The sequence below is a fragment of the Struthio camelus genome, chromosome 13 (genome assembly GCF_040807025.1).
Source record: "Struthio camelus isolate bStrCam1 chromosome 13, bStrCam1.hap1, whole genome shotgun sequence".
In the NCBI taxonomy this organism is placed as follows: domain Eukaryota; kingdom Metazoa; phylum Chordata; class Aves; order Struthioniformes; family Struthionidae; genus Struthio; species Struthio camelus.
The window spans coordinates 4,597,358-4,608,758 of record NC_090954.1 but is presented as its reverse complement, the minus strand read 5'-3'; the positions used below and the strand labels follow the sequence as shown (position 1 = coordinate 4,608,758).

Sequence of the window (11,401 nt, the reverse complement as noted above, 5' to 3'; positions counted from 1 at the left end):
AAAGCAGATGTACCATCTCACTGCGTTGTAACTGAAACATGCCGATTCAGAAGCAACTACATGTCTCATTTCGACATTTTCTAAAAATCATCTTCTGTTTAAGCCAAATTAAATCTCTTCCTCCTTCCACAGTGCCCAGACCCGGGGTTTACCGGATTCAGCAGTTCAGAGGCCAAACTCTTCCCATGCAGCTCTCCTCTCCTCTGCTCCCGACTCACCAAAACTCACAGCAGCTCCAGCCACCACAGCTGAGACACAACCAACCTTCAGCCCAGGAAAAAGCTCTTTTTACCTGTTTTAGAAGCAACCGCTTTTCCCGTGCCCACCCGTTTACAGCCAGGCAGTCCCCTGCCGTAAGGCGCCTGTTTAAAGTCAGCATTTCCCCAGCGCCAGAGGAGGTTTCCAACGGGACAGGCACCACGGGCCGTCCCCTCTGAGCCGTACGTGCCCCGACCTCCTCGGCGTCACGTGCAAACCCGGCATTCACAGAAGAGCTGCTCAAAGCGACTTCTTCCTCTCCTCGAGGTCTCGCGCTCAGGGCCACATAACACCTTTCCAGAAATAGTAATAAAAAGAGCTTTATCTTTACTGACACAGTAGAAGTTATAAAAAGACAGGAAAAGCCCCGATTTTGCTTTCCCCCCACAAGCCGCGCTCGCAGGCGCTTCAGTGCCGCTGGAGCTTGCGGCCCCAGGCCTTGCGGTGTCACCCTCGCCCCTCGCATCGCGAGACACCCCCCAAACGCCCAGCCGGCCGGGGCGACAGCGCAGAGCGAGACCCCCGGCCAGCCGCCCTCCCGCTTCTCCACCTTCCCTGCTGCTCCCTGTCCACCTTTCACGGCTCTTTCGGAGTGAATACACCTGCTTTTCGGACACAGCTGGAGCCCCCCTCCCTGCCCCGCGTCCTCCCTTGCGGCAGATGGAGGCCAGGTCCTGCCACGGAGCCGGGGTAGGAGCGGAGTTGGTCATTTGGGGCCAAAAGGGTGCGATTTAGCCCTGCGCGTCAGGGATCTAGATTCTGCTTTCTCACCTTTTTTTTTTTTTGGTGTGTTAATACAGGTCGTGGCGAGTTCTTCCTCACTGATGTAAAAGAGCCTCCTTGGATGCGAAGGGGCAAAGCATCCGGATGCTGTTATAAGATGTCCCTGTGCAGAGCGCCCAAAAAAAAGTAACACGCAAACATCACCGGCGGGGAACGAGAGCCTGCGGGTGGATACGCCAGAAAACCATTCTCTGCTTAAAAATATCTGAAACATCCCCTTCTTCTTTCAGGTACGTGCGTTTTAATCGACAGGGCAAAACAGCAATTCATTTGCGATACGAATCTGCGAAGCGCTCGTGCAGACGCCCCGGGCGCGCTGGCTGCCCAGCTCCCTCTGCCATCCCGCGCGCAGAGGCTCGCGCAACCGTGCGCACGTACGCCCGCGCAGGTACGCGCGGCTGCCGTCGTTAATCGTGTGTCTCGGCCTCAGCCAGGGACGGAGGAAGGCATCGCACGAGTGTCTGCAGACAGAGGGGCCGTTACACGACGCAGACAATACCAGAGCCACAAGTATTTTCAGAATTTATCAGATGCCGGCACTGTGGTTCCTACTACAAACGAAACATCTTCGTGGCATCAGTAAAGCGCCACGCAGTAGCCGATTCCCCCAAAACACAAGGCTGCACTATTGGCAGGTTGATTTTTCCCCCCGTTCTGCCGCGCGCGGCCGGCCGGGGGGATTTGGCTGCGGGGGCTCGCGGGGAGGATGCGGGCGCCAGGCGCGGGCTGCAGCGCGGCGCCCTGGCGGGGCCGCGGCACAGCCGGGGGGGGCGGCACACGCGGGTGCACGCGTGCTTGCACGCGCGTGTGTCAGCACTGGCGCGCGTGCCGGGGGAGGAGCGCACTCGTGTGCCTGCACGCGTGTTTGCGTGCACGCATGGGCACCGCGGTGCGTGCGTGCGCGTGCAGGTGTGTGCGCCTCTGTGCACACGGGTGTCCGCATGCATCTGTGTGCGTGTGCGGGCACGCGTGTGTGTGCGGGCACACATGCATGTATGCGCGTAAGTGGGTATGCGGCAGCGTGCACATGTGTTTGCGTGTGCATATACGTGTGTGTGCACACGTGTGTGCATACGTGTGTGCATACAGATGTGTGTGTGCGTGTGTGTGTGTGTGTGTGCATGCAGGTGTTACCCCTCTGCCCGGGCCAGGTGCACGTGCAGATGCTCGGAGGTGACGCCCGGCGTTTCAGGGTGCCAGCCCCGCTCGCCCTACCTCCGAACCCCGGGGAAGGAAACAGGCAAATCTCTTGCGGGCGCAATACTTGTACGTACCACGCCAGGGGAAGGGATTATACCAGGGATTAACATTTTAAACTCCCTTACCAGAGCTTCTGACTCGAAGATCCTCAGGCCAGTAATCGTATTACTGTCTGGGAGATTCTTGCGTTACTAGATTCAAACCGGATTTTAAGGTTAAGTTGTGGGATGTTGCCTGTAGCCCCCAAACACCCTGGGCAGGGGAAGGAGCTGCTTTAGTTTGGGTTTTCCTAGTTTCCTTTAGATAATCTCTTAGTTTCCCCCTCCACAGCCAAGGAAGACTCTGCGAGCGCTTTTCTTGCCCCCCTGCCCTCTCCTAATTCCTGGTAATTTATCCCGTATTAAAACTCCTTTAAGGAAGAATGGCCAAGGAGCAAACACCTGCTATGCAAATGGGAGCAAATCCCCCCTGCCGCTGCGGCGGGCGGCGCGGCCGGCCCGGCCCGGCCCCGCGGCCGCCGGGGGCTCCCGGAGCATCCTCCCGCGGCCCCCAAAGCCGCCACCGCCGCCTGGGGGCTGCCCCCGCCGGGGCTCGGCTCCATCCAACGCTTAGGGCGCTTCGATTCTTACAGGTTATCTTCATTGCACTTAAAAACAAAAACTCCAAAGCAGAATTATTTATACGAAAGGTCTTTTAGAAGAAAACTCGGGCACCTCTGCCTGTGCGTAGACTTCTTGCTTTTGGCATCGTGGCGGGGGGATTTCGTCCGCGCCGCGGGCGACGCATTTCGTTTCTTGCCCTTCGGATAAGCGTTCGAGCTTCATTTAACAAAATCCGGATCAACAAAAGCGGGGAATGGTGGGCGGGAGAAGGGGAACGGGGGAGAAGGGAAGAAAAACCTCTCCCACGAGGAGGTGGAGGGAAAGGGGCTCGCTGCTCCGGGGTGACATCCTAATCTCAGGTTTCCCGCTGAAGGCGGTGGCCGGGAGCAGGCAGGCAGCGCGCCGGCCCCCGGGCGGGTTTGGCCCTTTGCCTTTGGGGGCCGCCGATAGCCTCCGTTAGGGTTGTTGAAACCTTAGGAAAAGTGATGTTTTCTCCCCGGGGGCTCTCCTCGTAGCGCTGGTGTTACCCCACGGTGGGCAAACGGGGGGAAGTCGCGCGGGGAGCCCCGCGAGGACACCGGGCCAACCTTCCCCGCCACGGCCGCGCTTTATCCCGGCGTCCCTTTAACACGAGCATATATTTCCCAGAGCCGGGGGCTTGACTGACGTTTCAGCTATTATTCGGGGAGATACATTGTTTGCACTGAAGATGCTTTGTTTGGGCTCCTCATAAAAGAAACAAGCTAAACGCCACAACCACCACACACAAAAATGATTCCTTCTAGCCGTAAAACCAGTGGGACAAGGAAGTGGTTGTAGGAGTCAAACATAATTGATGCTCAAAAGGATGTTATAAATAATCTGTGCAAGCGTCCTCTCTCATGCGCCTCGAAACCGCAGAAAGTGGTGCTTTTTTTTTTTTCTTCTTTATCTCCCCTTGAATTCAGGAGCATAATACACCGTGAGCACCAATAATTGATGTATGTTATAATTCTTCATTACCCTATCAGTAGTCTGGGAAAATTGGAAGAAAAGAAAATGCCAGAAAGTTATGGTAAAACTTAAGATGCGACAGAAGTAGCTTTCTTTGCTCACGCTGTGAGTGTTTGAATAAGAAGAATGTCCCTGCACTGTAACAAGCTAAAAGAATGAGGAAGACAAAGGATTTCGCGAAAAAGGTTTAGATAGAAGACAAGGCAAGGGAAACTGAAAGGAAGGGAAAAAAACCATTTACAATGGAACAATGCATGTACTAATCGCTTTGATATATTATACAAACCCAAAGACCCAAAACATTGTGTAATTATTTATAAATGACTTCTCCACTCCTGTGTATAATACCGAAGAAAGAATAAAACTGCAGGCTACTCTCTAAACTATTTCTAAATAGACCTAGCTCAAAAGGAAGCAGAAGTGTTTGAAAAAAATAATTAATGGTTGATTTTATGGTTGTCTCATTAAAACATTTTAATTACAACAAACAAAATACATTTGTGCTTGCCGGGAACAATCATTTACCTACTCGCCCCCTCCCTTCCAAAAAGAAGAAGTTGCATCCCATGCTTAAACCCTGAAAAGAAATCATTCCCAGTGGTTCTGGGCAACCCAGCCGGGACTCGGGCAGCCCTCGGGCAGCCTCCATGGACGCGCACGCGCTCGGCGCCCACGCTGGCCGCAGGCAGCTCGGGCTGAGACGAGGGTAAATCCTTTAAAAACCTGTTTCCGAGGAGGTTGCCCATTTAGCGCAACCGCCTCCGCGCTCTGGAAGGGGTTAAAGATGCCTCCCTTTCAGGGCGAGAGCGCTTGAAAATATTGAACTTCCAGGGCTGTCCATTAGTCACCAGCAAATGCATGAACCCCTGAACCCTTCTGTAGCCGCGGGCTGCGAGCTGTAAGCTGACTCCAGCGGGGCTACGCGTCCCCCGGGGAAAGGCACCTTATGGCCAGCCGTAAGCTCTGCAGCTCAGCGCCGCGCCACTTGCTCCCCCTGCACATCTGTACCCAAAGCCCCTAGGTCCCCGCGCCCGGCGCCGCACTGCACCCGCGCAAGGACCGGCTCACGGGGGGGCAGCTCTGGCCATGAGCCGGCCACAGATTCGCTCTTGCGCCCCGGCATCCCCTTGGCGTTACGCTAGCTCCCTCTCTCCTTCCGCCTCCCTCGCCGTTTCTCCTTCCATACATCTATTTTAAACAGTTCTGCATCGATGCATGGCTCCTTGGGGGGCAAGGGAGGTGCAGGGACCTGACCCTCACCTTATTCCTGCCAGGAAGATTGTCTTCAATGGGCCTTGGGTCAGGATTTCTATTCCCGGGCTGATGGTTTAAGGGAACAGCCAGGTATCTGCTCCGAATCCAAAGCATCTTCCGCAGACAGCTCTGCCTTCTTGCTCTGGCCACGTTTTCAAACAAAGAATGAGGAAAAAAGTACTGTCCCGCTTTACACTTTCTCTTGACACTCTTCTCCACATTAGTTTAAGCCCTCACACACTCATGTAACAAAACATACAGTTTGGTGGATTGTTGTAATAACGTGTATCTTAAACCCGAAAGAAAAAAAGAAAAGCACCTGTAACTTCTCTGAGGCATCTTCCAACCAACCACAGGAGCAGTTTTAATTTGAACTAGTCATTGCAACACTCAGGGAGAGGAGTGACACTAACACTGCCACTAAAATCCTGGCCATTTTTGAAACATAAGGTCGATTTTTAAAACGGAGACTTGTCAAGCTTCAGGGGGTACAAAAAATACGTACCAATGAACAGTGATTTCTTGTTGACCAGCCTTCCTGCTGCTGTCAAAGGTGCATTCAGCGAGCAGTGCTGAACGCGGACACCCCGCAACCTCGTGCCGTGCCTTCCTGGGACCTGGCCACCTGCTGAACCTCTCCTCAGGTCGCCTCTTCCTTTCCTCCAAGCACTTCCACCTTTGCGTAGTAACTCAAAGTCTTTCCAGAGTCCACCCACGAGGCCATCACCTGCCACCCCAACCAATACCGGTACCAACCCGTACCTCTTGCCTGAGGCCACACTCCACCAAGGGTGCCGTATGATTAGGGCCCCCAGTGGCTTGCCCAGATTTTGGACAAACCAAATTGGTCATCCCACACGCTGCAGCTCGAAGCTCGGCACACGGACCCACGAGGGAGCGGGACGCTGGCAGAGCAGGCCCGGTGCGGCTGGGCGAGTAAGGACGGGCCCTTCCAGCTGCGCTTTTCTGGTTCCTATAGCCAAAAACAGCATTAGAGCCTTCTTATTTCTTTAAAGCGCAGTAAGGTGTCTCAAGGCAAACGGCTGAAGTACTTCTGCGCGGTAGGCTTTCTCAGAGAACGCAATGAGAAACTTGCACCATCCGAGGCTAGCTGTGCCTACACCAAGACAGAGACGCTAATATCAAAGGCTACAGATCAATCCAGATGCCAGGAACACACTCTGCGTTCCACGAAATCAAGGGTCCTGTTGTGATTTCGGACTGTTTCTTTTTCCTGATGCCAGAAAACGCCATGGACCCCTTGCAGCTGACTTCCATAGGAGCGGGCCCGTAAGGTGTAAGAGCTATTATCTTTGCTGGCTGAATAATTTATCTGCAAAATTAGTGGACTGCCTGTGATAGAACTGGTTGAATTATTCATCGGGAATAAATTATCCCAGATATGTAGCACTTCTTTCTGTTTGCGAAGGCTTCCTGAAACAATTCTGATTCTGTGAATGCATTCGTTATTCATAAGTATTCAGTGAATAGATTATGCAAACAAATTTCAGCCTATGGGTTGTTTGTGAAACATTCACTTCAGCTCTTGCTATTCATGGCTGTGACTGATCACAGAGACACATGGTGCTCTCTCCCCTCCTCGATTGGAGCACAAACTTTTAAAACAAGAGAATAACAAATGACAAACTGCAAATGATGGATAAGGACTAATGAATAATGCGCTTTCACTGCAAACTTTCAGACAAGCGATCAGTTGTGCCAGTCTGTGAAACTCTTGGGAATCATAAACATTTTAATGAATAAACTATTGACTACTTGGTGATACCTAAACAAAAGACAATAAAAGTGTTGTTGACAACACCAGAGTTTATACTATTGTATACAAAGTGCACCTTAACAAAAGTGTTAACATATTTTTCGCCATACGCTTCCATAAGCTTTACATTTCAGTGTCTTCTGACTTTCGTCTGGTTTATGCTGGAAACTCTTTTAAAGATATCTGCCTAACTGAGGCCTCTAATCGTGCAGCCACTTAAGGACATGAGTAACTCAGTGAAGTGGAACCACTTAGCTACATAAAGTCACTTATGTATGCGCAGGCCCTAAAAACAGCATCCCGATCGTAGGTCGCGTGATTGAGAGAGCTCAGCCTCCCCTGCAGAAGAGCAAGGCCGAGTCACCTTGTTTTCTATGGTTATACCGTGCATTTAAGGTCTAATACATAAAGATGTCAGAAGGTATAAAGCAAGCTGATACTGACCCAGCTAGTCTACTAGAAAACTAACTCTGCTTTGAGACTAGTTAATATTCATCACCCAAGGCTTTTTTGATTGCTCACTTATGTGAGTGATCTCCTGAGCACAAAGAAGATTGTTTGTGGCAGTTTGCTGGTGTCAGGGATCATCTCAAAGCAAGGAGGGTGAAAAAGCAGGAAGAATAACTCTGATCAGCAAACTCTTTTCTCAGGTTCAAGCTAAAGATTGGTTGCTATGAACTTAAAACGCAGAGATGAAGACAGTAACTTTAGGCTATCAGTTTTCCCTTCTTATCAAAGGCATACGAGCAAATCACAGCGGGGGAATGAATTGACATCCACCATAAGGGCAAATTATGTAAATAAACATGACTTTAGGCCGATAAGTCTAAAAATGACTCTTGATGGATGATGAAACCAAAACTTTTTGGAGGGATCCAAGTACCTGCGTGCTAACAACGGCGCTCCATTACAACATTGACATGTAGGATGTAAAAAGCCAGATGTCACAATTAGAAAACTTATTAACCACATACAAAACCGTGGCTTCTCACAGTTATTTTAAATAGGGATACCTAGGGGCTTAGTAGGAATCAGTAGGAGTTACAGGAGTAACTCTGTACTCTAAGTACAGGAGTACAGGAACTTCACAGCGAAACAATTCTTTTTTGTTTTTAACCTAGAAACAAAGAACTGTATACATGCACTCACACCCCTGAAGCTTATAAGATAAATGTAACCTGGAATTTTTAACTTTCTGAGCACTTGCAAACTGTTAGCTGACAACAAAGCATGCAAAAACTACCAGGCATGGATAAATTCAAATCTAAAGTGCAAGTGAGGGGGAAAAAAAAAAAAACACCCCTGCTTTGAATCACTGTTTTCATTTCAGAGCATTTTCACTTGACTGGGGCGCGGAGAAAAACTGCAAGGCCGTTGCTTGCAGAAAGCAAACCTCAACAAACTCTTCGCCTGGATCCGGCGGGAAAAAAAAAAAAAACCCACGAGGTGAAGCCCCTGGCATCGCGGACAAATGCAGCCGGCCCGTTTTCTTCCCGATGCCCGGCTGCTTCCAGCGCGCCCGACCCGCGCCAGCCTTTCCTGCAGGCGAGCTGCGCGGCGCAGCGCCGCGCGTCCTCGCCGGGGCTCCGCGGGGGGCTTGGCCCCGCAGGGGGCCGCCTCGGCCCCCCCTCCCTGCCCGGCCTCCCCCCCCCCCCCGCCAGACCCCGCGGGAGCCGGCGGAGTTGGGGGGGGGGGGGATGTTGCGCGCTTTGTCGCCGGGGGCGGCGGCGGCGGGCCCGCCCCCGGGCGCGGCAGATGCGCCGCTGGCCGCGGTAATTGCGGGCACGCTCCGGAGGGCGCGGCGCACGGGGCCGACCTGCCGCCTCGGCGCGGCCCCGCGGGGCCGGCCACGGGGCCATTGTCTGCCCGCCGGTATAAGTAAGGGCTGCGGGGCCGTCGTGTGCCAAACCCGCCGCTCACACGAGCTGATAGCAGCCCCGAGCACTTCAAAGACAAGGGCGGTCGCGTGTCCCCCCGCCCCCGCCTTTCCCCCGGCTCTGCTTGGTGGTGGTGGCTTGTGGGGGGTTTTTGGGGGGTTTTTTTGTTTTTTTTTTTTTTTTTTTGGTGCAGGGCTCTCAGGAGCGGCAGTTTGCCCTGCCTTCCCCTGCACCGGGCAGCCTGCTTTCCTCCGTCCTTTTATTTATTTATTTTTTTTCCTTATCGTTATTGCTTAACTGCATCCCTGGGACTGACTTTCCATGTGAGTACGCGGGGGGCGCAGGCACCTGGCGCAGCGCAGCCTGCGCGCCCTGCCCAGCAGTCCCACACCTCCACTGCTCCTCTTATTAATTTTTTTTCTCTCTCCCCCCTCCCCCCGCTCCCCGTCCGCTTCGCACTTCCCCCCCCCCCCCCCCCGCACACCCGCGCTTCCCAACCCCCGTTCCTCCGCGGCCACCCGCGGGCGGGCGCGCACTGACGGGCGCGCTGCGCTCTTCTCTCCCCGCAGGATGCCCGCGGAGGCGGCGAGCAGCGGCGGCGCGGCGGAGCCGCCCGGCGCCCCGCGGGAGCGGCGGCGGCGGCGCGGCCGTGCGCGGGCGCGCACCGAGGCGCTGCTGCACACGCTGAAGCGCAGCCGGCGGGTGAAGGCCAACGACCGGGAGCGGAACCGCATGCACCACCTCAACGCCGCCCTGGACGAGCTGCGCAGCGTCCTGCCCACCTTCCCCGACGACACCAAGCTCACCAAGATCGAGACCCTGCGCTTCGCCTACAACTACATCTGGGCCCTCTCCGAGACCCTGCGCCTGGCCGAGCAGTGCCTCCCGCCGCCCCCCGCCGCCGCGCTGCTGCCCGCCCTCCGCGCCGCCGCCGCGCCCCCCAGCCCCGGCAGCGACGCCGGCTCCTGGCTGTCCAGCGCCTCGCCGTCCGCCCCCTCGCTCTGCGCCACCGCCTCCGGCCCCAGCAGCCCCGCCACCTCCGAGGACTGCGCCTACGCGCCCGCGGAGAGCCTGCGCGGCTTCCGCGGGCTGCCCGCCGCCGCGCCGCCCGGCGCGCCCTGCCGCTAGGGCGCGTCGCCCCGCTGCGCGCCCGCTGCGCGCCCGGCTCTCCCCCCCCCCCCCCCCCCGCCTCCCCTCGCCTTGCACTTTGGTGAGCCCCCGGCCCGCCGCTCCCGCTGCCCCCGACCCCCGCCTCGCCTCCAGCGCCATCCCGAAAACCGGGAAGAAAAGGGACAGATTTGCTGCCGCAGACGAGGTGAAAAGTCAATTTTACAATTTGTAGCTCTCCAGCGAAGAAAAACGAGCATGAAAATTTGGTTTGAACGCCCTGACAATGCGATGAAAAGGCTTAGCGGGCCCATGCGGCCCGGGGGCGCAGCGCGGGGCTCAGCGCGCCGCCCGCCCGCCGCGCCGGGGCCGGCTCAGCCTCTCCCGGGGGGCCCCAGCACCGGGCCCGATGGGACCCTGCGCCGGACGGACGAGCGGAGAGGCTCATGCATTATAGATGCTGACCCCCAGCGCGGCGGTCTTGCTTTAGAGCAGGAGCACACACGGGGTATTCAGCAACTGGGCCAGATAGCGGTTTAATTTATTCAAGATGTTCATTCATATGAAAATTGTATTTTTGTACATAAAGAGCTTTATTCTATTATTATGCCTCTTATCAAAGTGGGTTCCTTTTTTTTTTTTTAAGAAAATGTACTTTAAATTACCCTGTAAATAAAATTTTTAACGTTTTTACTGAACTTCATCCATGCCTCTGGAGTTGTGTTTGTTAATGTCGGGTTTTTGGAGCCCGGGATGGAAGGGAAGGGTTAGCCCCAGGGCGGCGCTCAGTGCGGGCAGAGCCGGCGGTTCTCACGCTGGCACGGACACGTGTGGGTCCTCCCATGCAGGCCCGGGGAGCTCCGGCAGGCTACCTGCAGCCATCAGCCACCGCTGAGCCTCCCAGAAAAGGGATCGGAGACCCGCAGGGGCCACTAGGGCAGAGAGCTGGAAAGAAGCAGTGCCTCCAGGAGCCCCGGTTTGAAGGCTGTCCTTGTCCCCCCATTTATGAGCGGCACTGAGAGCTGTTGGGCAATTTGGAGCTCTGAGTCACTTATTTTTTCCAATGCAATCCCTCCAGGATAGGCAGTGTTGAAAGCAAGGGGCATTTTTGGTGTCTTTTTTTCACACAACACACGGGGAAGGCTTAGCAGATCCCTCCAGTGCGTTCCTAGAGATGCGGGAAGGGGCTGTATCCCTCGTCCCTGGGGTCCACTGGCCCACTTGCACTAACATGAGTTCGCTGGAGTTCACTTTCACGCACAGGTTAGGATACAGGAGCGCTCTGATCGTTCTTATGGCCATTATGGCACACGGGAGGCAAATTATCCCCCTCCTGCCCAGCACATGGGTGGCCCAAAGGGCTGCAAGTGAGACCCAAAGGGCCCGCTCCTGCTGTTGCCAGAGGTTATGCCATGCAGGGGGTCCTGCGCGCCCACTGCCGCTACAGGGATGAAAATCCACCCTTGCCTTTCTGCTGCCTTTGAGTTTATTGGGGGAACCCTCTCACCCCCAAATCCTACCTTGCTGAAGGGCTTCTACTCTCCATCCTC

General features: G+C 54.9%; 1 protein-coding gene across 1 annotated transcript; it reads left to right on the top strand.

Annotated features, from left to right (window-relative positions):
• Positions 1 to 9,314: 9,314 nt before the first annotated feature.
• Positions 9,315 to 9,872, top strand: NEUROG1 (neurogenin 1). The gene has a single exon (XM_068960078.1). It carries the CDS (start codon positions 9,315 to 9,317, stop codon positions 9,870 to 9,872), a length of 558 nt encoding a protein of 185 aa, XP_068816179.1.
• The last annotated feature ends 1,529 nt before the right edge of the window (positions 9,873 to 11,401 follow it).